General features: G+C 42.5%; 1 protein-coding gene across 1 annotated transcript in view; it reads left to right on the forward strand.

Moving 5' to 3' along the window:
* LOC126259498 (facilitated trehalose transporter Tret1-like) overlaps positions 1–27,092 on the forward strand; it is a 134,070-nt gene that overhangs the window by 51,740 nt on the left and 55,238 nt on the right. The window contains exon 4 of the mRNA XM_049956346.1: positions 24,105–24,398. Coding sequence (XP_049812303.1) covers positions 24,105–24,398 — 294 coding nt within the window. The remainder of the gene's footprint in view (positions 1–24,104; positions 24,399–27,092) is intronic.

The following is a 27,092-nucleotide window of genomic DNA, read 5'->3' on the forward strand; positions in this document are numbered from 1 at the left end:
TATTAATTTCAGAAGATGGAACTGGTGATACATTCATATGACTGGATTTTATGAGAGTTACTTTTTCAACATACTGTTGTTATTTTTCTCTTGAACTGTTTGTCCCTATCGTCCCACTACATTTAATAAATTATTATTAAATATATTTGCTACCTGTGATTCGTAATTGCCAGCCCTTCCATGCAGTTCAGTAGTGATGTTGTCTTGTTCTGTGGCTGGTTATCCCATCTCTTGTTTTACTACATTCCATACAGCCTTACATCTGTTGTCGGAATTACTGATTTTTGATATTATATGCTTGTTCCTTGATTTTCTAATAATCTTTTACAGTAATTTTAAGTAGCTTTTGTAGTGTTCAACTACTGCAGGGCTTCTACTTGTTCTTACCAAAAGATAAATTTCTCTTTTCCTTTCACAAGATCCTTTAATCCCTCTAGTGATGCATAAGAAGCTATTTTCAAATTATGATAAGAATTTTTCATGGAATACATTAAATTTTATTTTTCGCATTTGATTCATTATAAATTTCATCCCAGGTCATTTCTTGTAAACTATTCTTAACAACTTTTCTCCTGGTGTTGTTAATTATTCCAACTGATGTCCACTGAGGAGTATCCTTACTGTAAGGCACTAGGCAATTTATCCTGATGACGCGTTATGATGAGAGAGAACATTTTTTTCTAGGTAAACAGTTATTTTCTAGTTTTGGGTTTCAAAAAAGAAAACATTATCAATAAGTGTCCTACTGCCTTTATCCACGGTACTCATCAGCTTACTGCAAGACAAGTGTGGTGAAAATCTTAGAAACTTTCATACATATATTGCAGGACCAAGAAGGAAGAAAGGAAGGAGGGACAGCAAATAGCAAAATTGTAATGATATTAAATACGAAGTTCGTTTGCAGTGAAAAATTTTATTTAGTCACGAATCAGCTTTCAGCTTTTTAGGATCTCGTTAGGTGGAAACCGAATCTCGCAAACACAGATAAAATGACGAGTGACTTAGATATTATCTCTACAGAAAATACAGAAATTATACCATGTAGAGTGCTAATATTAAAAAGTATTATATGTAGAATTATTTACGTACATCAACTGAAAACCCGGCCGGAGTGGCCGAGCGGTTCTAGCCGCTACAGTCTGGAACCGCACGACCGTTACGGTCGCAGGTTCGAATCCTGCCTCGGGCATGGATGTGTGTGATGTCCTTAGGTTAGTTAAGTTTAAGTAGTTCTAAGTTCTAGGAGACTGATGACCTCAGAAGTTAAGTCCCATAGTGCTCAGAGCCATTTGAACCATTTTAACCGAAAAAGGAAACAAAAGTTTCTATGTGCAGATATATTTACTGATGAAATATGAAGTTGAATTTACAGTTTTAATTCGGCAGTTATAATTGAAACTTTATTATGGGGACGAAGGAAACTGAGTCTGGTTGTTTAACCCCAGCAATATCAACATGTTTTCCATAAGGCGCATTACCAAGGGGAGGTGGGGGAGGAGGTACTTATGCACAAACTGAAAAAGTTAAAAAAGCTAAATTCGTTAATTGTTCTTTACTTATATTAACAGCAGACATTTTAATGAGGCACTCATGTTTAAGAATGATCCAGAACCTGGAAATATCTTAGAATTTTCACAAGGTGTACTACCAACGTGGGGTTACTTTATATTTAAAAAATGCAAATTTCATTAATTGTTGTTGACTTTTATTTACAACATACTTTTTCAAGAGATACTCATGTTTGAAGTAAGATCCTGATCTTGAAAGTATTGAATACGACATTCATTGTGGAAAGTGACATCACTATTAAGACTTAATTTTTTGTATTAAGTTTAACTGGAAAATTTTAAACATTTATTGAATCTGGTAGAAGAATTCATTAAAAAGCATAAACATTTTTTTCTAAATTTTAAAATATAAAAAGCAAATAAATTACAATATTTCCATAAGGTGGGTATAAAGTAATACCCACACCCCCCACCCTTTTGGTACTGCGATGGTTAATACTAAGCTGTCTCATATGTTTGTTGATTTCTACTATTTCTAGTAGAGCATTTTTCTGCTTTTCTTAACACAAGGAAAAACTTTATATTTTACGACAGATGATTGGTTTAGAGCTAAAATATGATCATAAAAGGTTTAATCTTTCCTCCTTACTGTCCAGCATCTCTTCTTTTTCCTAGTCTTTATGCTGTATCTTCAGGGTTCGACATCTTAATTTCTGGATTATGCAATGTTAGCATTAGAGGGTGGCCGCGTGCCCTTCACATCTCCACCCACCACCTTCAAATTCCACTTAGACAAACTGTGATTTTTCCATAATATTCCCTCTTATCATTCTAAGGATTTGGAGGTCTGAGAGCTGTCCACTGTGCAAAAGGTGAACCGCACAAATTCGTCTACCCATCCCTGCTGTAGGCTCATAAGTGGGGCGAAGATAAAACTATGGCTACAACCTTCAGCAGACTGCTACAATTTAGGAAAAGACCAAACAGTTCATATCCATTTACAATTGAAAATATAGGTTCTCCAAGGTGGACGACACTATTATTCTTCTGCTAACACTGATTTTTATGTAGGTTGGCTTTCAGTTGCGAATGGATTATAGTTACTTGATGGTTCCATCATACAACATCTACTTATATTTATAGTTAGCTTCCGGGTGGTCTGCCGAGTTGTTGTTCCCATTTTCTGACAATATCTCCACCCGGCCGTCTTTTTCAGGTGCTGCGAGTTTTGCTGTTACGTATACTCACTGCTAGGACTCCAACGCGTCTTCTGTTGGTCTCACAACTGTCTAACGTAACAGTCGCGCCTCTCCGTCTCGTTTTTGTTAGCACCGGCGATAGCAGCGCCCCAAACGGCCAGCAAACAACACCTCTGAATAGGACGAGTACGAGTACTAATATTTATATCGATTTGTAACACAGTTATTACAAAAGGTAGTGTATGTAGTTCTATAAAAATCGCCATACGTAAAAACTTACATCACATTTGTGATTCCTTAGTGTCCTAAGGAACTGGGAGATACAAAACCGTGCATTACAGGACAGTTCATTCAAGATTCTCTTCTAGCATACAGACATTTACTGAATAATGTTTTTCTTTAGTAACAAAAAAATTGCTAGTAAACACCAGGACACCTTACTTTCTACGGAAAGACGGCGTATTTCGACTCAACAAAACAGAGTTTCGTTCGCTACTTTTTGAGCCAAAGCAGTGAATGTGGACCGAAAATGGAAACGAGCGTTTGGTATCATTGCCCGGGAGGCCCCTTGCGGGGCAGGTCCGGCCGCCTTGGTGCAGATCTTATTACATTCGACGTCACACTGGGCGACCTGCGCTCCGGATTGGGATGAAATGATGATGAAGACAGCACAACACCCAGTCCCTGAGCGGAGAAAATCCCCGACCCAACCGGGAATCAAACCCGGGCCTGTAGGACGGCAGTCCGTCACGCTGATCACTTTTTTTTAATTTTGTTCAGTGTTTTTCGTTTCGTTTGGACTTGGCGGACGTCACATGTCATTCGTTCAAGTTGATCTTTGATTCTTTTACTCAGTTCCTTTATTACAGAGTACAATCGGCCCTCAGCTATCGGGGCAGACCATGTGGAACGAAGGAAACCTATATGGAACGTAATAGCTACATTATTTAACGTATCAAATAAGCCACCACAACTGTAGCTTAATAGAAAACCACACAAACCTAATAGTAAACCGTTATAAGCAATAAAACTATTTCCCAACACACGAGAAACAAATTCCACTATTGTTACTAAATCTGAGCCGCAAGCGGCAAGACATTCACTTTTGAAACAAAAGTAATTACATATGCAAAAATATTCCTGTGTTAGAAAGTGGAGTGAAGTGTAAGAAAGGGCGAATCGTTGGCCTCCATCAAAACTTTTTAAGTATCAGGGAAAGTTCTATGATTATAACAACAGACGACAACAGAAATATATACTTTTATGCATGAAATGTGTTTGCATTTTCTTGCTCTCAACAGAATAGGCTGCAACTATGGACATATTCGAAAGTATTTCTTCATGAATGAGCTGTAGCTTATGTCACTGAATCAGTGTGATTCAGCTGTGTTTACATGTATTTCACAATAATTCATGACTACTGGTAACTTACTAACACGTGGAACGCAAAAATATGACAACTATTCTGTTAACTAAGCAGAAAATAATTAAAAACAAACATTATCCTTACGACGCAATAACTGTCTGCTTTCTCACCGCTTGGAGCGCTAGTGTCGCTCCAGCTGTCGAAAGGTACAGTTTTCGCACCAGAGAGTCGTGACTGTATTTATTATATGGTCGTCTCACGCTGCTGTTTATAGACGAGTTCGATTCCAGGGGCCTACCACATCCATAGATGCTCTTTTGTTTTTCAGAGCTTGCACTGATATTCCTTGAAACGCAAATTCTCTCGGCGGAAACATGGCATCCTTTCAACTAAGATAAAAAGTATTCTTTATAACTTTACAGACGATATAGGTCTCCGAAATCCGGGTGAGTATCGCATTCCATCAACACCACCTAGATGGAAACGCCGAACAACTGCGAGAAATTGAAGTTGTGACGAAAGTCGACAGATGTCTTATATTGTATCAAGAACGTATTGCGTAGAAAAAACATGTTGTGCTATGTGATCGTTACGAGATTGTCATTTAAGTGCACAGAAATCATATTGTGTGTTCCTAAGTGTTGTTTGCATGAGTTTAACGCAACATAATATACGGTTACGCAGTTTCATCTTCATTGTGGTCGTAAAATGTTGCGTACCAAAAGATAATGGAAATTACACGTCAGAAAACAAGGTTCAAGTTTCCTAAGATGATGTCATGAGACAGAATATTGGTGTTTGATCACTTGGCTTGATTGTACTGGAAGGAGAGTGTATTATTTTTATATATATCTACCTATCTGTGCAGTCCCATTACTCAGTGTATGTTGTGATTGATAAACAATGGGATACAACCCGTCGGCTTCGACCAATGCCATCATAGTTTACTCATAGATATTAATGTCTTTATTTCCGAGCCATAGATAATAAATCTCTTATCTTCTGTGGATAAGCGCCATCATTTTAAATTGAAGTAAATGAATGTGTTATTAAAAGAAAGTACGATTTTTGTCATTTGTATTCTTTTAAACCATTTTTTCTTTTGAATTCTTTCTTAGTGAGTCTGAGATAATGCGAAAGATTTGTTTTTCATTTAGGACAACATTTAATCTTTGATTTTCGTTTGTAGGTATGGATTATCTACCCCTATGAATATGGAAGGCCTAAAGTAGGCTTTGGGCGTAGATATGATCTCAACCATTCGATTTTTACAGTTATGTGGTCTTCTTCCTAATTATGTTCGATGTCGTGGATGCGGGGAAAATAAGCGCCTGAGAAGTGTGTCTGCTCGTCGTACTTATGATTTATTCATATGGAGGTGTAAACAAAGATCGAGTATAGCGTTCAATTAGACGAGGAACATGGTCTGAGAAATCGAAGCTGGCCTTGAGGGATACAATGAAAAGTGCATACTGTAGGCGTTTGAGGCATACTGTGTGGTTTTGTGTGCCTGATTGTCGTGTGAGTGAACGTACCGTTTTAGACTGGTATTCGTTTTGTACGGAAATTTGTGGGGAACATACACTGGAAGGGAAACTAACTGGTGCAGCTGCCTAACATCGTGTAGGACTCCCACGAGTACGCAGAAGTACCACAATATGACGTGGCATGGACTCGACTAATGTCTGAAGTAGTCCTGGAGGGAATTGACGTCATGAATCCTACAGAGTTGTCTATTAGTACGAGGGGGTCGAGATTTCTTCTGAACAGCACGTTGTAAGGCATCCCAGATATTCTCAATAATGTTCATGTCTAGGGAGTTTCGTGGCCAGCGAAAGTGTTTCAACTCAGAAGAGTATTCCTGGAGCCACTCTGTAACAATTATGGACCCGCGGGGTGTCATATTGTCCTGCTGGAACTGTCCAAGTCCGTCGGCATGCACAATGGACACGAATGGATGCAAGTGATCAGACATAATGCTTACGTACGTGTCACCTGTCAGAGTCGTATCTAGACGTATCAGGGGTCCCATATCACTCCAACTACACTTGGCCCACACCAAAACAAATCCTCCACCAGCTTGAACAGACCCCTGCTGACATGCACGGTCCGTGAATTCATGAGGTTGTCTCCATACCCGTACGCGTCCATCCGCTCGATACAATTTGAAACGAGACTCGTCCGACCAGGCAACATGTTTCCAGTCATCAATAGTCCAACGTCGGTGTTGACAGGCCCAGGCAAGGAGTAAAGCTTTGCGTCGTGCAGTCATCAAGGGTACACGAGTGTGGCTTTGCCTCCGAAACCCATATCGATGATGTTTCGTTGAATGGTTCGCACGCTGACACATGTTGATGGCGCAGCATTGAGATCTGCAGTAATTCAAGGAAGGGTTGCACTTCCATCACGTTGAACAATTCTCTTCAGTCGTCGTTCTTGCAGGATCTTTTTCCGGCTGCAGCGGTCAGAGATTTGATGTTTTACAGGATTCCTGATATTCACGGCTCACTAGTGAAATGGTCGTACGGGAAAATCCCCGCTTCATCGCTACCTAGAAGATGCTGTGTCCCATCCCTTGTGCGCCGACTATAACACCACGTTCTAACCCAGTTAAATCTCGTTAACCTGCCATTGTAGCAGCAGTAACCGGTCTAACAACTGCGCCAGGCACTTGTATATAAGCGTTGCCGGCCGCAGCGCCGTATTCTGCCTGTTTACATATCTCTGTAGTTGCATACGCATGCCCATACCAGTTTCTTTGGTGCTTCAATGTATAAAGAATAGGTGGCCTTTGGGGGACAATGTGTTATTGTCGAATTCGATTAGTCTCATTTAGGCAAAGACAAGTACAACAAGGGGGAACCCGCTGCAGTATTGTGGGTTTTGGGGACTATAATTTTAGCTCCAGAATGTGATAACGTACTTCCAACCGAACGAAGAAAGTTTTGTTGAAATTAATTGAAGATCATGTGGCAGAGGGTTCTATACTTATTCCTGATGAGTTTTCATCATACAGGGATTTGTGGAAAAGTGGTTTTTAGCATCTTGTCGTGAATCATGATACTGAATTCAGATGTACATTACCTGGTACTTATAACAATAGTGTAGAAAGTTATTGGTCAACCATGAAATCTGTTGTAGGGAGAGAGAAACGACGCATTTCGACATTACAGAGCCATTTAGATGAATATTCATGGAAGTGTAGAGTACCCGATACTTATTGCCCGTTTAAGTGTTTTCTTAAACGTTTGGGCAAACGTATCTTGCACAATTTGTTATTTTCAGGTCGGGGTGGGGGTTGTGGGGTAAATGATAATTAAGGAAAAGTGTTACTTTGGTCGGGACGTTTAAGGTATTGATTTGGAGTTGTTAGGATTAGTGCCTCATTCTTCAGTTTCTTATGTTAGGTAATGTTTTTTTATGTGGGTATTTATTTTATTGTTTTAGTTCATTTGGTTGATATGAAATCGGTTTATATGTCTGTACGTATATCTGTATATGTGTATTTTGTGATATTGTCTTTCTTGTGCATTGTATGTGGGCATGTGATTTTTGGTGATTTTTGTTGACGTCTTTTAAGACCAGCTCTTTTTTTGCGAAGGACTTTGCGTACGGTAAGTTTAGTTTATTTTTATTTTTATGTTGTACTAAATTTGTCTTTATTATTTATTTCTTTGTCTTTTTTGTCGTTTTGCGCAAAGTTTGGGTTCTCAACTGCAGTACGGAGTACAGGTTTTACAGTTGTTGCTTTTTTCCCCGTTTGCTAGCACTAGTATTAGTAAGATATTTTCGAGTCCATACTAGCACTAGTCAAGGCGAAAAGACCGACATACGTAAAATTCGTCCCTTACTTCAGTTGATCTATATAGGTCAACTGAAAAATAAGATACTAGTGCTAGCAAAGACGAAAAAAGCGATCTACGTAACGTTGGTAACATTTACCTCAGTTGAACTAGGAAGGTTCTTCAGTTGACATAAATAAGTGAACTTAAGAACAGGACACAAATTTTATGTATGTCGCTTCTTTTCGCCTTCGTATAGTTCAGCTGAGGTATAAGATGCCAATGTTACGTACGTCGATTTCTTCGTTTTCGTTAGCATAAGTACCCCATACTTCAGTTGACCTATAATGTTATGTACGTATTTTCACCTTCGCTAGTACTCCAAAAATGTTCAAATGTGTGTGAAATCTTATGGGACTTAACTGCTAAGGTCATCAGTCCCTAAGTTTACACACTACTTAACCTAAATTATCCTAAGGACAAACCACAGTGAAAATCTGAAACATTTTATTTGCAAGAATTAACTACACTTTCCAGATACTTCTTTAAATAGTTGCCGCTCAGACTTAGACATTTGTCGGACGTTATACCAAATTTTCAATACCATCGTCATAGAAGGCAGCCACCTGTGATTTCCGATAATTCTCTACGCTGGTCTATAGCGCGTAGCCTGCGCCCAAGTGTTGTCTTCGTATCCAGAGTTTCATGTGAACATAGATGATACTCAAGACGAGCCAATTAGGGCTGTGTTGTGGGTGATCGAACACTTCCCAGCGAAAAGGCTGCAGGAGCGTCTTCAGTGCCCCTGCAAAGTGCAACTGAGAATTGCCTTGTGAAGAAGGAAGTGTGTGGCAGTTGTGTTAGGTGGGCTGCATTCTTTAAGGCGAAGCCTCTCAGCGGGTCTTCCGACTTGGCGGGAGACATCGTTTTTCCAGGCACCTTTACTCTTTCACAATGTGCTCACAACTGAAAAGAGCGTCTTGATGCGATTGACAGTCATACTAGAGACACTACCCAACACATCTGTGCAATGCTTCATCGGGTTTCCACTGTGGTGGACAACCCTCGTATTATTATTATTATTATTATTATTATTATTATTATTACTATTATAGGTACAAATAATACTGCATCCTAAATGCAGTAGAACGATAACACTTTCGTTTATACTACACTGTACGTATTCATTATTTTCATGTAAGCTGTACTTACTGTGCGGGGGATGTGCACCAAAATACTCAATGACGTTCTGGGCAACATCGGGAGCGTAGCGAACTGGTCTTCCACAACAGCTCCCTTGATTCTTAAACGTATCTCTCTACATCTAAAAACATGCGCAGAAGGTAGATGTCACGTTGTGAAATGTCGTGAATCCAACCTTCGGGGTTCAGCTGCATTGCGGGGTATCTCCCTGTAGATCAGTATGATTTTGGTGTAGTCTTCGCTGGAGTACATTGCAGTTGTTACCTGTTTGACTGAAAGACCTGACTTGAACTACAAACAGACCCCCATGCGACCTGGTCAGAGTGGATCCAGGAGGAAAACGCGCGCAGATGGGGGCACAGCTCGATGGAGATTCGCTTGTATGCACCCTTCCCCTCTGGACAGCATTGATGAGGCAACCCTCCTTGTACTGACGTATGTGGGAAACATAAAACTATCAGAGGACGGCTTGCGTGGACCACCTGGTATGTGTTTCCTCTGTTAAATAACCTCATTCAGGTATCAACACACAAATCGCTAATTTTACGAGCCAAACGATTCTTTTGATGTTGGCTGCTTTCTATTACGATCGCCGCTTGGCTATGAATACGGTTGTTTGGGTTTGTCTGTAGGTGGTGTTGATTCCATGAGAATGAGGTACGTCTTACGTGAGGTAAATTATCAGAACAGAGGGGGAGAGATGCAAGGAACACCAGACATATATCCGACTAAAACAGCCAAGCAAATCAGCTGTCGCTTTAGCACTGTCTCGAATCCAGTTATGAAATATGATGAGACCAGTATCGTGGTGCAAACATCAAGTTTCTAGGACAGCGCTATTACGGAGTCTATCGACATTAAGACGTCAGGAAATCTAATAAACAAGGACTGCAGTTCAAGATTAAATAACGCCTGAGATCCGGCACTCAGTTTATTAAAATTTCGTCGGCCATCATATCCACCAGACGCTGAAAGAATTTGCGTTTTATTTAACATCAGTGAGAGCTCTGTAAACTAAAAGAGCATCAAAGGGCGTAGTGGGCATCGGGAATCCAACCCGGCTATAAATAGCGGTGTGAGACCAACAATAGTTCGTAGGGGTCCACCCAGAGCGTACGCATAATAGCAAACCTTACAGCACCTAAAGAAGAAAACTGGGTCATTCGTCTAAATTCATACATATTGCAAAAATGTGTGTGTTTATGTGTGTGTGTATGTTCCACATCTCGTTCTAACTCAGTTGACCGATTTCAACCAAACTTCATACACATATCTCATACTGTCAGGCAACGATCGCTGTGTGGATAAGAACCACCTACCTATCATAGTTCAGCAGATAAAACGTCATAAACAGTGAAATGCGTGAAAAACGCGCCATCATGCATTACGTTTAAATGTATTATTTCCGCACTACTGACTGCATTCGCAATAATTTTCACAGGCAGTACCCACATATGACATATGCTGCTAAGTGCACCTAAAAAAGTGAATCATTTTACCACACACAGTTTTGGAGGTATTACGTCATAAACACTGAGATGCATGAAAAACTGCCGCACAATGAATTATGTTTAAATTTATTATTTCTTTGCTACTAACTTTATTCGCAACACAACTCGCAGACAGTGCCCATGAATGTCGCTGAATGTACCTACACAAATACATCATTGTATGACACACAGTTCAAGAGACATGAAGTCATAATCAGTGAAATTTGTGAAAAAAGTCACATCATGCATGAAATTTTAATATATTTATTCTATACTACTAAGACACTTGTACAGTCGAATCAACTTAAGGAAACACCTGACACCTAGAAGCGCGTTTGACAGCTTTCAACTGCGAAGGGCAAACAGCTGTAGGCGAAAACAGTAGTCATCTCTACAGCTATGAAGAAGTGTGGCCACAAAGAGGTTTACAAAATCGTGTTGTAGAGACCCGAAGCAGCTGCGCCCAGCGTACGTAAAATGTCTGGGATCATGTTTCTCAATTTGGGTACAGTAATAGTACATTTTTATATTATGCTTATTTCTTTTTACAACTGTTTCATAATTCCAAAGGTGTTTTCACGAATACATGGAAATAAAATTTTTCGGTACTTCACAACAAGCACAGTTCATTTTTTTCGTTTCTAATAGAAAAATGGCAGAATGAATATCCGGGCAATGCCGGGTTTTTTCAGCTTGTATTGTGCATAAAGTGGTGACAAAGATTCGGCATAACATCCGGAAGCACATTTTAATCAATCACACCGAGAAAACCTGAGAGATCACATATATGTATTTACTCCACATCGCATTCGAGGACACCTGCTGTGATATAATGGCTCGTTAATGTTTTTGTAATGAAAGTTCTCTGGAAAAATGGCAAATGACAAAAATTAATGGTTTAGCAGCAGTTTTTACACCACTGCCATGTAAATATAACGTGATCGGAACTTTACTGTCTCAACACACTTGGTCAACCAACGTAACATAGTTTCTGCCTCTCTCAGTGAAACATTTCCAGTGAATACCGGGTAGAAAATCTATGGTACTTTTAAACTGGGTATGTCTGAACTAGAAAGGTAATGTTCAAAATCTGCAAGACGCTTATGGGCAACTCTTACTTTATAAGAGGGTGGTTTAATGAGTCTGGCAAATTTCCATGAAAGAATGGAACGTTTTTGTTGCACCTTCATGGTTGGTCAGCTTGATTATTGCAGTGGTTGTATAAAGAATTTCAACAATATACAACTTACATTTCATTGTTGACAGTAGTCTGAATTGGTCAGTGTGTCGACTGCGATTGAAAACTGAGAAAAATATGGTAATGCAAGACCGCTGATGTATATTCTTGAAATTGCTGAGACTCTAGGCATCTCAACTGAGTGAGTGCATAACATCCTGCATGGAGAACTAGCTATGAAGAAGCTGTGTGCGATGTGGGTGCCACGACTGCATCTGGTACAACAATTCAACACAACGTTTGATGATGTTTAATCCAAATCCACAATAATCTTTGCGCCAATTTGTGACTGTTGATGAAACCTGGATTCATCATTATACACAACAGTCAAAACGGCAGTCAACAAAATGCACCAAGGCTGGTGAAAGTGCACTGAGGAAGGAAAAGACCATTTTACCAGCTGGTAAGGTGATGACCACTGTTGTATTTCCAAGGAGTAATCCTGATAGATTACTTGGAAAATGGCAGAACCATAACTGGACCCTATTAAGCTTCATTGTTCAATCGTTTGAAACTTGCGCTGGCTGAAAAAAGACAAAAGTTGGCACCCAAAGGCGTGATGTTTCACCAGGATAATGCATCATCCCACACATCAGCGATAACAATGGTGAAAGACCATGAATTGGGCTTTGAATTACTTTTTCATACATCCTATTTACCAGACTTAGACCGAAGTGACTTCTTCCTTTTCCCTAACTTGAAACTTTGGCTTGCTGGGGAGAAATTTTCATCAAATGAGGAAGTGATAGTTGCAGCCAATGAGAATTTTGCAGTTTGACAAAACCTATTTTTCCCAGTGGATGAAAAATCTGAAGAATCGCTGGACCAGGTGTATATCCCGCAAAAGAGACTACGTCGAGAATTCAGATGAGTTGCTTACAAAACAAACATTTTTCTTGCTTTTTTACCAGACTTGTCAAACCACCCTCGTGAAATAGTCATATAACTTTGGAGGCAGTTCTGATCTGATATGTGGTTGGTTAACAGGCAGTCAAGATCATGGTGTACACTTCAAAAGCATCAGTACTGATGAGACAAAACATTACCTGCTTAATAGCGTGTTGGTCCACCTTTTGTATCTAACACTGCGGCAATTCTGCATGGCATGGATTGGAAAAGCCCTTGGCACGTTTATGGATGAGTGTGGGAACCTAATTTTTACGAAATTGCCTTAAATTGTGCGCGCGAACTGACGTCCCACCGGGTCCAGATCAGGTGAATATGGTAGTAAGGACAACAACGTGAGTGCTCCTCAAACCTCTGTAGCACGATCCTGATCTTGTTCCACGGATAGTTAACCTCCTGGAGGATCTCAAGCTGAAAGGGATGTGAACATCAGGAGGGAGATCAACCGAAACGAAGAAAGACAACTATCCAAAATGAAAGACGACGAAATGGATATTTGCAATAAAGGGCATAGGTACAGACAGCGTGGATACGACAGTGTGGGAGCTAAGAAGTCGCTTAGTAACAGCACTGAACACGCATCAGAACTCGTAACGTGGACGTGGCAATGATTTAACCCTTGAGCGGGCGCGCTGTTGTAAAATGTACGACAGCAGCAGTTTTTATGCCAAATCGACACCTTAACCTTGAGCTATTGGACCATTGCTGCCATGTATTCCATTGTTGATGTTTTCTCGACAGTGTTAAAGTGGCTTCAGTTCATTTGGTTAGTTTTCTCCATTTGTTTTCAGAATTGTAAGCAACGACGTGTCGAATGTTGTAAAAAGTACAACGCGCGCTTGCTGGTGTGACGATTGCTAGCTTTGTTCCAGCAGTCAATGTCCAGAAGAAAGTGTACTAAAAAGTTAACTACACTTGCTCGTTGCTTTTTTTAATTTTTATAGATGCATATTAAACGTTAATTTGGTTACACCGACATCTGAATGTATTTATTCATTTCTTTGGTGTTTTGTTCCAATTCAAAGGGTGTATCAGACGAAGAAATTCGCAAATTACTTGAAGAAGGTGATGATAAAGTATATCCACACTGTTCAGACTTGGAGAAAAGTAAAGTAGATTTGAGTGATGAAAACACTGAATAGGAACATGGCAGTGAATCTGAACTTGAAGGTGAGGATGGTGATGATCCCGAAGAGACGACGTATGTGGGTTCTTTATTGAAAAGACTAAGTTTCACGTTGGTGTAAAAACAAGTATGCTAAAACATCAAAAACCAACAAAAAAACATTGTACAAATTCCACCATATCCGAAGACTAAGGCGAATGGGTATAACTGATGAAGCTGGTGCTATTTGGAAAGTTATTAACCTTGACTTTATTGATTTCGTAAACTATACAAATACCTATATAAATTAACAGCGAGACACACATCAATTCTCGCGCAAAAGAGGTAATGAAGTGACCAATTAATGGCTGTGTATGGGATTTTTTTGAAGAAGAAGAAAATGCCATCATGTTAATGTACTGGAACTCTGGGCAGCAGACGGAACAGGAATGCCACTGCTTAGGACTGCAATGAGTTGCAATAGATTTCTATTTTTTCTAAGCTTTATGCGGCTTGTTGATATGGAAACGAGGAATGACAGGAGAAAATCTGATAAGTTGGTTGCAATTCGTAGAGTATTGGATCCTTTTGCTGTTAACTGTCAATGTTCTTACAGCCTGGTGAATTCACCACGATAAATAAAATGCTTCACCCTTACGGAGACCGCTGTAGATGGGTTCAGTACATACCCAGCAAACCAGCTAAATATGGGACAAAAATGTTTGCTCTGTGTGATGCAAAAACGTTTTACTGCAGTAATCTGGAGGTATATTGCGGCATACAGCTAAAGGACAATGTCGAGTATCTAATGCTCCTGAGGACATAGTCAAAAGATACGAGTATGTGGTGCCTATAGAAATTCTAACAAGAACCTTACAATTGGTAGTTGGTACAAAAGCTAATTTCTTTCTGAATATTTGCTGCAGAAGACTATCACTTGCATTGTTACAATGACGAAGAATAGACGTGAAATTCTTCTTTCTGAATATTTGCTGCAGAAGACTATCACTTGCATTGTTACAATGACGAAGAATAGACGTGAAATTCTTCCAGAATTTCTCCCAAACAACACAAAAGAAATTGGAAGTGCAATGTTTGGATTTCAGTAGGATAAGAGCTTAGTTTCGAATGTTCCTTTTGTAAAAACTGTGCTATCATACTTTTGTCTGCTGCGCGTGACATGGCGACAATGGATCAAGAAACACACAAACCTGAAATCATAATTGCGTACAACATGACAAAAGGTGGAGTTGACGTTGTAGCTAAAATGTGTGCCTGATAGTTCACTTCAAGAATTACAAGGTGATGGCCAATCCCTATTTTTTTCATTTTTCCGAAAATTTCCAAAATTAATTCGAACAAATTGTCTGTGAAAGGTGTTATGAAAGTAAACATATGTCAGAAAAACTGGCTGAATTATTTAAAGAACTAAAAGAGCAAAAGCTTTTGTTATAAATATTGAAGATAGTGAATATGTACTGCTTTCTTCAATCAATAAAATTGTTTAAGACATGTTTGTTTTTACTGAGAAATGACCATGTTGTAAATTTTACAACGAACACCTGCTCGTGTGACAACAGTAGGCGCGCCTGCCGGAGGGTTAACACCGTTCTGCAGTTCTTAGACCTACATTTTAAAGTAAAATCACCCTGGAGGTGCTGCCTTGGTATGTTAAAGACGCACCTACGACTGTAAGCACCGTATGGAAGTCAGACGTTTCCACAGGATTTCTGAACCATTTCTGACGAATGTGGTGCCTCCAATAATGTCACTAAGGATTTACACCGTCGTTAGTGCGATCTAGCGCTATGGCTCTAATAATGATGTGCACGGTGCATTACACCCCTACCCTCCTCCTTGCAAGCAGAAAGAGATTTAGTGTTCGGGTCAGCATTGCATCTGAGCGACTTTTAAGCGATTCCCCATTTAAATTCTAAGAGTTGATCGGTCTTTGTCCACGCAGGTTGGAGGAGGAAGAGGAGATTGGTGTTTAAGGTACCGTCGACAACGGTGTCATTAGACACGGAGCACCACCTCGGATTAGGGAAGGATGGAGAAGGAAATCAGTCGAGACCTTTCAGAGGAATCATCCCGGCATTTCCCTTAAGCTATTTAGCTTAATCACCGAAAACCTAATTGCGGAGGACGCGAGTCTGAACCGTTGTCCTTCCGAATGCAAGTCCAGTGTGCTAACCCCCGCGTGGTACGCAGGTTGCAAGTACGCAAGATGTGACAGAGAAATGGTATAGTTCACATCCCCCAATTGCTTCTTCGTTTAAAGATTCTAAAGTAAATGTGAAGTACAACTTGATTCGCAGTTCTTTAGCCAGCCTTGTTTACTAATTGCCTCTCAGTCATTCTTGATTCTACATTAGTATAGTATATTAGTACATTAGTATAGTGTTCCGCTGTAAAGCTCGATGCAATGTTGCTTCGAACATGCAAGTTTTTCGAAGGCGTTTTTTGATCCTTACATTCAATAAAATCGTAAAAATTATTTAATATCACAGAGCGAAGAACATAAGCCTAAAACCGTTACTGTTGGGTTATTCGCTGAGCAGATATAGCCAATTATCGAGAGCAGTTTTTTATTCAAAAAGAGCGATATATCTCGAAAAATAATTAACATTTTGTAATTTTTCCTACAAGTACATATTTTATTTACCGCGGGCTACGCTTACAATAAATAGTTACATCAAGAACTATAGCCGCGGCAACAAGACGAAGAGGAGGAGACGCTCCGGCGAGGCCGCAAATAAAGAGTTTGCGGTGCCCTGCAGCACCGAGAAAGGGACGCCATCAGTCGCCTCGCTCCCCCACCATGTCGCCGCTGGCCGAAGAGGGGTAACCAGGCCACGCTTTCACAAAGAAAAAAACGGTGACTACCGCGCAATGTTGGGGAAAGCCACCGACGACGCAGTTGCTGCAGTCAGATCCACCATGGCGGAGGGCAGGGCGACCTTGAAGGCGGAACTGAAAGAAGCGTGCAGGCTGGTGCAGCACCTGCGTAAGACACAGGATCGTGTGCCTCACACAACAGAAGAAAAGACGCGCGCCCCCACCAAGAGAGGGGAGGGGGGGGGGGGAACCACAGAAACACAGATGGTTACCATCATGATCGATGCGGAAACGCGATCAGCTTACATGGTAGCCATAGAGCTGGAGACGCCTGCCCCAGCCACACAGACAGATAGCATGGATGTGACTGCTTCACCAGCCCCTCAGAGATGCTGTAGGCTGAGGAGGTGGCGGTAGGTATGGAGACACTGGCCTCACCTGCCCCCTCTCCCAAAGCTGAGGTGGCGAAGACCGAAAAAAAGACAAGGAGCAGTCGTTCGAGAACCCGCCCTTCCCAGACAAGAACATCATGATGATGGTGCTTAACAACATCATCGTCGCTCTTCGTGATGGCGCTTACCTACCCCATAACTTTCCCTAACCCTTTGAGCTGCAGACATCCCTAATCTAACACACCAACCCTACGATTTCCGATGTGGGTGTGAAACCTTGAATTGGAAATCTGAGGCCCAGGAGTTTATGCTAGGGGCAGACCTGGAACTAATAAATTCCTGTCCTGTTTTCACCAGCTGAGATTGGAAGCCCATGGCTAATGAAGCAGTCAAGTTCTTCCAGTAGAGTTCACCAGAACTTGACTGCTTCCTCGGTCATCTCCTTCTGGAAGAGTTTACCACCACCAGATTATTTCACCCTCACAGATATGAAATTCAAGCCACCAAACAAGAAGAACTGATATTTATGTCTGTCTATGATTTTTCAGATAATCTTCCAGCCAATCCACTAACGAGGAGTCATCATCATCACCAACCTGACAGGAACAGAATAATCGACAACTATCTGCTCAAACTCCTTATACATTGGACCAAGGGCAAGGTCCATCGGTCAGCATCAGAGTTTCTTGTTAATAGAGATGTTGTTAGTCAGGATAGCTCAGTAAATTTGAGCATGAACTACACTCTGGATGTCACATAAGTAACAAAATCTATCACGCGCATTTCAGCTCATCTAAGGTTGCCTAAGTCAATTGCTGATAATGTGATTATGTAGTGGAAACACGAAGGAACAACCATAGCTAAACCAAGACCAAGCAGACCTAGTGTGCTGACAGAGAAGGACCGTCGAGCATTGAGGAGATTGATTATAAAAAAAATCACATGAAACCAGCGGAAGGAATCGCTCGTGAGTTCTGAAGTGCTACCAACAGTTCACTAGCACATTGACTGTGTGTAGCGAGTTAAAAGGAATGGGGGGACAACGGTCGAGCAGCTGCTCGTAAGTCACGTTGAATCAAGCTATACCAGTGGCAATCTGATGGATTTGGCGAATACCTCCCATCATCTGTCATGTCAGCAATGAAGTACAGAGGACGTCGTGGTATTGCTGGTGTTTCTCGTGGTTAGTGAGAGCTCCCCTTGCTAATGCTAAAATTGGAAGGATATGAAGACTTTTTACAAGCACTTTGTACCGCATACAATAGAGGAACAGTTTGGAGACGATGATTATGTCAGCATGACAGTGGACTCTCCTGAAGTAGACTGGCCGCCCAAGAGTCCCACTACCCAATCGAACACCTTTGGAATGTGTTGGAACGTTGTTTTCGCTCCAGACCCCAGCGTCCGACGTCTCTACCTTCTCTGGTTTCGACTCTTGAGAAAGAGTGCGCTGCCATTCCTCCACGGACATTTAGACACCTCATTCAAAGTGTCTCCAAGAGAGTTCAAGTCGTCATAAAGGCCACTAGTACGTGCCCGCACCCTTTAATTAGATAGTGTACAGCAGTTGCGACCAGGGGTATTAACATTCACCATCCAACTGAACTCAAAAATTAACCAAACGCTAGTTAGTTAATTAGTTACGTGTTCCAAAGCTCATTTGAGTGATTCTTTTATCGAAATAATGTGGGACGGGTCAGTTTACAGGATATGTATACATGAATAATGTTAACATTAATGAACAAACTATTATTTTTAGTCGCCCGCATCTCGTGGTCGTGCGGTAGCGTTCTCGCTTCCCACGCCCGGGTTCCCGGGTTCGATTCCCGGCGGGGTCAGGGATTTTCTCTGCCTCGTGATGGCTGGGTGTTGTGTGATGTCCTTAGGTTAGTTAGGTTTAAGTAGTTCTAAGTTCTAGGGGACTGATGACCATAGATGTTAAGTCCCATAGTGCTCAGAGCCATTTTTTATTATTTTTAGTCCTGCCCATGCAACTACACTTTTTGTACTGGCTACCAGTTTTTTTAGTAGAAATTCGTCAATAACATAGGAGGAATTGTCAGGGGAAAATGATTTTAAATTAGACTTAAAACTTGCTTCGCTACCTGTCAGACATTTTATGTTACTGGGCAAATGATCAAAAATTATTGTTGCTGTATACTGAATCCTTTCTGAGACACTGACAGCTTCAATAATAGTTAAAAAGATCTTTTTTTGTCTTGTGTTGTAGATATGGACATCACAATTCTTCTCATATTGCGATGGATTATTTGTGACGAATTTCCTTAACGAAAATATGCCTTATGATGCTCCTTGAAAAGGTAGCTGCATGACGTCCTGATGTCCGTAGGTAAACACCAGCTATTCTTCCTACTCGCTTTTGTACAATCAATGCTACTTCCTAAGTGATGAGTTAAACCAGAAAATTAATCCATATGACATTACTGAATATACAGGGTGAGTCACCTAACGTTACCGCTGGATATATTTCGTAAACCACATCAAATACTGACGAATCGTTTCCACAGACCGAACGTGAGGACAGGGGCTAGTGTAATTGTTTAATACAAACCATACAAAAATGCACGGAAGTATGTTTTTTAACACAAACCTACGTTTTCTTTTAAATGGAACCACGTTAGTTTTTTTAGCACATCTGAACATTTAAACAAATACGTAATCAGTGCCGTTTGTTGCATTGTAAAATGTTAATTACATCCGGAGATATTGTAACCTAAAGTTGACGCTTGAAACCTCCGACGTTCAGTTGCGTGTTGTAACAAACACGGGCCACTGTCTGCGAGCAGCATCTGCAGGGACATGTTTCTTTCTGTGGGGTACGTTAAAGGAGAATGTGTACCGTGATGTGCCTACAACCCCAGAGGATATGAAACAACGTATTGTGGCAGCCTGCGGCGACATTACACCAGATGTACTGCGGCGTGTACGACATTCATTACGCCAGAGATTGCAATTGTGTGCAGCAAGCCGTGCGGTTAAAGGCGCTGCAGTCTAGAACCGCAAGACCACTACGGTCGCAGGTTCGAATCCTGCCTCGGGCATGGATGTTTGTGATGCCCTTAGGTTAGTTAGGTTTAACTAGTTCTAAGTTCTAGGGGACTAATGACCTCAGCAGTTGAGTCCCATAGTGCTCAGAGCCATTTGAACCATTTTTTTTGTGCAGCAAATGATGGCCACCACATTGAACATCTATTGGCCTGACATGTCGGAACACACTCTATTCCACTCCGTAATTGAAAACGGAAACCACGTGTGTACGTGTACCTCACCCCTCATGGTAATGTACATGTGCGTCAGTGAAAAAGACCAATAAAAAGGTGTTTGCATGTGGACGTAATGTGCTGTTCCAGTCTCTTCTGTACCTAAGGTCCATCACCGTTCCCTTTGGATCCCTACGTAATTCGGTGCTCTCCGATACACACTATCGAACAGCGGAGGAGTGGTACTCAAGCGTCAACTTTAGGTAACAATATCTCCGGATGTAATTAACATTTCACAATGCAACAAACAGCACTGATTACGTATTTGTTTATATGTTCAGATGTGCTAAGAAAACTAACGGGGTTCCATTTAAAAAAAGTAGGTTTGTGTTAAAAAACATACTTCCGTGCATTTTTTTATGGTTTGTATTAACCAATTACACTAGTCCCTCTCCTCACGTTCGGTCTGTGGAATCGATTCGGCAGTATTTGATATAGTTTACGAAATATATCCAGCGGTAATGTTAGGTGACTCACCCTGTATATATACAAAATATTTAGGGGCTGACACATTTGTTTCGAACATTAGCAATTACACAAAGAGCAAAAGTAGCTAAACTAAACTGTTGGAGAAGCTCATTAATATGCTTCTTGCTATTCAAGTTTTCATCAACATGTACAAGCAAAAAATTGTAGCATTCTACCCTACTTACTGCCTCCTGCTCATGGGCCACATCAATTGTTGGTGTGATTCTATCTGTTGTACAGAACTAAATGTATTGAGGTTTCCTTTTTTTTTTTTCTTTCAAAATTGAGGGAGAGTCCATTTTCAGAGAAAATACATTTACCAGCTCTAATGGGATTTATTATAATTCTAATATTGTCGGCAAAAATACAAATTTTCCTTGTTGAATGATACACTGAACAGAAAAAGAAACTGGTACAGCTGTCACACATAGTGCAGGGCCCCCGCGAGCGCGCAGAAGTGCCGCAACACGACGTGGCATGGACTCGACTAATGTCTGGAGTAGTGCTGGAGAGAACTGACACCATGAATCCTGCAGGGATGCCCATAAATCTGTAAAAGTATGAGGAGGTTGGGATGTCTTCTGAAGAGCACGTTGCAAGACATCCCAGATATTCTCAATAATGTTCATGTCTGAGGAGTTTGGTGGCCAGCGGAAGTGTCTAAACACAGAGTGTTTCTGGAAGCACTCTGTAGCAATTATGAATGTGTGGGGTATCCCATAGTCCTGCTGGAACTGTCCGTCGGAATGCACAATGGACACAAATGAATGCAGGTGATCAGACAGAATGATTACGTACGTGACACCTGTCAGAGTCGTAACTAGACGTATCAGGGGTCCCATATCACTCCAACTGCACACGCGCCACATCATTACAGAGCCTCCACCAGCTTGAACAGTCCCCTGCTGACATAAGGGTCCGTGGATTCATGAGGTTGTCTCCATACCAGCAAACGTCAATTTGTTTGATACAATTTGAAACGAGACTCGTCCAACCAGGCAACTTTTTTCCAATCATCCACAGTCCAATGTCGGTGTTGACAGGCCCAAGTGAGGCGTAAAGCTTTGTGCGGAGCAGTCATCAAGGGTACATGAGTGTGTCTTCGGCTCCGAAAGCCCGTGTAGATGATGTTTCGTTGAATGGTTCACGCGCTGACACTTGTTGTTGACCCAGCATTGAAATCTGCAGCAGTTCGCGGAAGGGTTGCACTTCTGTCACGTTGAACGATTCTCTTCAATCATCGTTGGTCCCGTTCCTGCAGGATCTGTTTTATGGAGATGTCGGAGATTTGATGTTTTACCGGATTGCTGATATTCACAGTACACTCGGAGATGCTGTGTCCCATCGCTGGTGCGCCGACTGTAACATGACGTTCAAGCTCACTTAAATCTTGTTAACCTGCCATTGTAGCAGCAGTGACCTATCTAACAACTGCGCCAGACAGATGTTGTCTTACATAGGCGTTGCCGACTGCAGTGCAGTATTCTGCCTGTTTTATCTCTGTATTTGAATACGCATGCCTATACGAGTTTCTTTGGCGCTTCAGTGTGTAAGGAACATAAGTGGACCCAAAATTGGACCCTGGGCTACTCCCTTTCTGATTTTTTTTTTTCCATTCACTAAAATTTTCTACTTTTCCGACATGATCTGATCTATTCAGCGTAACCTTTTGCATTCTTTTGTCAAGTACGATTCAAACCAACAGCGTGTGAAACCATCAGTTCCATAAAACGTGGGTTTTTGTCAGAGATTATCATGATCTACGCAGTTAAACGCTAGTGATGGGCTGCTACGCTGGCTTCATTTTTTTTTTATCAGATGCGCTTCATTTTTGGTGTATAACCACGTGTACCGAATATACGAAGGTTAGAACTTAAATAGTGGCAACACTGCTGTGGAGACTATGCAATGGTATCTACTATTGTCGCTGATAGCACAATTTGTTGACATACCTACCTTACCTCCGAGCAAATGGAGTCACCCGTCCCATGTATCCGGCGTGTGCACAATCGAGGGAAACACAGACACTTGTGCGCAAGCAGTCTAACGTAACGGTGCCACTATGTTTTCGAAACAGGAACAATGGAGTTGGATCAAGATTGAATGTGCCAGAGGTCGTACAGCAAGACAGTGTCACCAAGGTCTTCAAGAGGCGTGCGGGGAATCAGCATTGCCATACGTACCAGTGGCAAGTTGGGTAAAAGCCTTCAACGAAGGTCGGCAAACTGCGGCAGACATGCATCGGACAGGTCGTCCTAGCGTCTCTGAAGAAGAGGTGCATGCTGTGGCCGCGTTAGTGGACAGTGATCGACGCCATACATTTCGTGAGCTCGCCCACGAAACCGAATTAGCGCATACGAATGGGCTTAGCATTCTGAAGGAACGCCTGGGCATGCGAAAAATTGCATCACGATGGGTCCCGCATGACTTGATGGAAATGCAGAAAAGGATGCGTTACGACGCTATGAGCTCGAAGGAGAGGCTTTCTTACGCCATATCTTAACACTGCATGAGACATGGGCCAAGTCGTACGAGGCAAAACTGAAACGCCAATCCAACGAATGGCGTTACTATGGGTCGCCGCGAAAGTCGAAAGTGCGTCAGAGCCCCAGTATGGTGAAAATTATGGTGATTCTCCTGTACGACTATGATGGTGTTATCCTAACGCATTACGTTCCTCCACGGCAGACCGTCAATGCACAGTACTACTGTTCGTTTTTGGAGCATCACCTGCGACCAGCTTTGCGAAAGAAGCGGCGACTTCCTGCGCAAGCTGTGGCTGCTCTGTTCTGTCGATGGGACTGGGATGTACTGTATGTACCATTCACCATACTCCCCGGACTTACGTCCTTGTGACTTTGATTTGATTCCGAAGATGAAGGAACCACTCCGTGGCTTCGCTTCAGAACTGTTCCAGAGATTCGACAGGCAGTAGTGCGATCCATTCGCACCATCAACAGAGCAGGCTCTGCTAACAGTATACTACTACTTCCACATCGCTGGCAAAGGGTTCTACACAATGCTGGTGACTACTCTGAAGGACAGTTCAAATGGTTCAAATGGCTCTGAGCACTATGGTACTTAACATCTGAGGTCATCAGTCCCCTAGAACTTAGAACCTAAGGACATCACACACATCCATGCCCGAGGCAGGATTCGAACCTGCGACCGTAGAGGTCGCGCGGTTCCAGACTAGCGCCTAGAACCGTTCGGCCACCCCGGCCGGCAGACACTATGAGGGCCGCTGGATGCCCCCCTTCCTCTCAGCACTCTCGGCTCTGGGCTTGCTAGCACAGGCGTAAAACCGGCCCTTCTCGTCATTTCCGCAGTCGTCGAGCGGCGTGATGGTGCTGGTGTCGTACGCGGCGGACATCTTCGCGCGCAGTGGCGCCGCGCTGGACGCTTCCGTCAGCTCGATGGTGCTGGGCGCGGTGCAGACGGCGATGAGCGCCGTGGCGGCCGCGGTGGTGGACCGCGCGGGCCGCCGGCCCATGCTGCTCGTCTCCTGCGCCGGCTGCACGGTCTCGCTGGCCGCCGTCGGCGCCTACTTCTACCTGGCCAACACCGGCGCCGACGTCAGCTCCTTGGGCTGGCTGCCGCTCAGCGCGCTCGTCGTCTACGTGGTGAGTCTGACGCCCCGTGTCCTGTGTCGGTCGCATAACACGAGCCACTCATAATTAGAAGCAATCAGACTTGGTTACCACAAGGTTCGATTTTGGGCCCTAAGTTGTTCACAGGTTATTTCGTAATTATAATTAGCACTGAGATGTCATAGTCCTTACTAATGTCAAGCCATGTCAGTACATAGCCCTTAAATTCACATCTATGACTTCTTTCCACATCTCAGATAATACTCTTTGTACGATCCTTAGTAGGACCGAGACTCGAACTCGGGACCTTTGCCTTTCGCGGGCAAGAGCACTTGCCTGCGAAAGGCAAAGGTCCCGAGTTCTGCAAAGTTCGCAGGAGAGCTTCTGTAAAGTTTGAAAGGTAGGAGACGAAATACTGGCAAAAGTAAAGCTGTGAGGACGGGGCGTGAGTCGTGCTTGGGTAGCTCAGATGGTAGAGCACTTGCCTGCGAAAGGCAAAGGTCCCGAGTTCGAGTCTCGGTGCGGCACACAGTTTTAATCTGCCAGGAAGTTACATATAAGCTCACACTCCGCTGCAGAGCGAAAATCTCACTCTTATTACAATAGATGCTCAATAAGTAATGCAACACATTTTCTTCCTCGGTCAATTTCAGTTGAAAAAAATGCAGAATTTGTATTGAGACATCGTGGAATATTCCCGCTTCAGCTCCTATAGTTTCACGATATTCCAGTAGGTGGCGGCGCTATATATAGTCTTCAAAATGGCGTCTGTAACGGAGGTGCCTTCCAAGCACAGAGCGGTCATTGAGTTTCTTTTGGCAGAAAACCAGAGCATCGCACATATTCATAAGCACTTTTGGAACGTCTAAGGAAACATGGCAGTGAACAAAAGGACGGTGAGTCGTTGAGTGAGATGTCTGTCATCATCCCAACAGGGTCCCACAAACCCGTTCGATCTCCTGTTTGCCAGTTGGCCACACACAGCTGTCGCCCCTTCAGTGTTGGACCTTGCTGACACTCTCATAGGAGGTGAACGACGGGTCACAATCCTCTCGCTGCTCAGCTGGACGTCTCTGTTGATAGTGCTGACACATTCGTCCAACAGTTGGGGTACTCAAAGTCGTGTACCCACTGAGTTCCTCCAGCAGCCTAAAAGAAGACCGCGAAGAGAAACAAAGGACCACATGTGCAGAATTTCTTGCATGTTACGAGGCTGAGCTTGACAATTTTTTGCCGAACTTGTCCCCCTTGTAACAGCCGTGTACCGCATGTCTCTAGAGGAACGGAAGGTTCCAAATGATTGGAAAAGAGCACAGGTAGTTCCAGTTTTCAAGAAGGGTCGTCGAGCAGATGCGCAAAACTATAGGCCTATATCTCTGACATCGATCTGTTGTAGAATTTTAGAACATGTTTTTTGCTCGAATATCATGTCATTTCTGGAAACCCATCGTCTACTCTGTATGAATCAACATGGATTCCCGAAAGAGCGATCGTGTGAGACCCAACTCGCTTTATTTGTTCATGAGACCCAGAAAATATTAGATACAGGCTCCCAGGTGGTTGCCATTTTCCTTCACTTCCGGAAGGCGTTCGATACAGTTCCGCACTGTCGCCTAATAAACAAAGTAAGAGCCTACGGAATATCAGACCAGCTGTGAGGCTGGATTGAAGAGTTTTTAGCAAACAGAACACAGCATGTTGTTCTCAATGGAGAGACGTCTACAGACGTTAGAGTGACCTCTGGCGTGACACAGGGGAGTGTTATGGGACCATTGCTTTTCACAATATATATATAAATGACCTAGTAGATAGTGTCGGAAGTTCTATGCGGCTTTTCGCGGATGATGCTGTAGTATACAGAGAAGTTGCAGCATTAGAAAAATGCAGCGAAATGCAGGAAGATCTGTAGCGGATAGGCACTTGGTGCAGGGAGTGGCAACTGACCCTTAACATAGACAAATGTAATGTATTGTGAATACTTAGAAAGAAGGATCCATTATTGTATGATTATATGATAGCGAAACAAACACTGGTAGCAGTTACTTCTGTAAAATATCTGGGAGTATGTGTACGGAATGATTTGGAGTTATCATATAAAATTAATTGTTGGTAAGGCGGGTGCCAGGTTGACATTCATTGGGAGAGGCCTTAGAAAATGTAGTACATCAACAAAGGAGGTGGCTTACAAAACTCTCGTTCGACCTATACTTGAGAATTGCTCATCAGTGTGGGATCCATACCAGGTCGGGTTGACAGAGGAGATAGAGAAGATCCAAAGAAGAGCGGCGCGTTTCGTCACAGGGTTATTTGGTAAGCGTGATAGGATTACGGAGATGTTTACCAAAGTGGCAGAGTCTGCAAGATAGGCGCTCTGCATCGCGGTGTAGCTTGCTGTCCAGGTTTCGAGAGGGGGGTGCGTTTCTGGATGAGGTATCGAATATATTGCTTCCCACTACTTATACCTCCCGAGGAGATCACGAATGTAAAATTAGAGAGATTCGAGCGCTCACGGAGGCTTTCCGGCAGTCGTTCTTCTCGCGAACCATACGCGACTGGAACAGGAAAGGGAGGTAATGACAGTGGCACGTAAAGTGCCCTCCGCCACAGACCGTTGGGTGGCTTGCAGAGTATAAATGTAGATGTAGAACAGGAGATGAAACATCGGTTCATCACGTCGAACTGGAAACGAAACGGCAATCCATGGAGTGGCGCGACGCCACTTCTCCA

Source organism: Schistocerca nitens, chromosome 5 (genome assembly GCF_023898315.1).
Source record: "Schistocerca nitens isolate TAMUIC-IGC-003100 chromosome 5, iqSchNite1.1, whole genome shotgun sequence".
NCBI classification, from domain to species: domain Eukaryota; kingdom Metazoa; phylum Arthropoda; class Insecta; order Orthoptera; family Acrididae; genus Schistocerca; species Schistocerca nitens.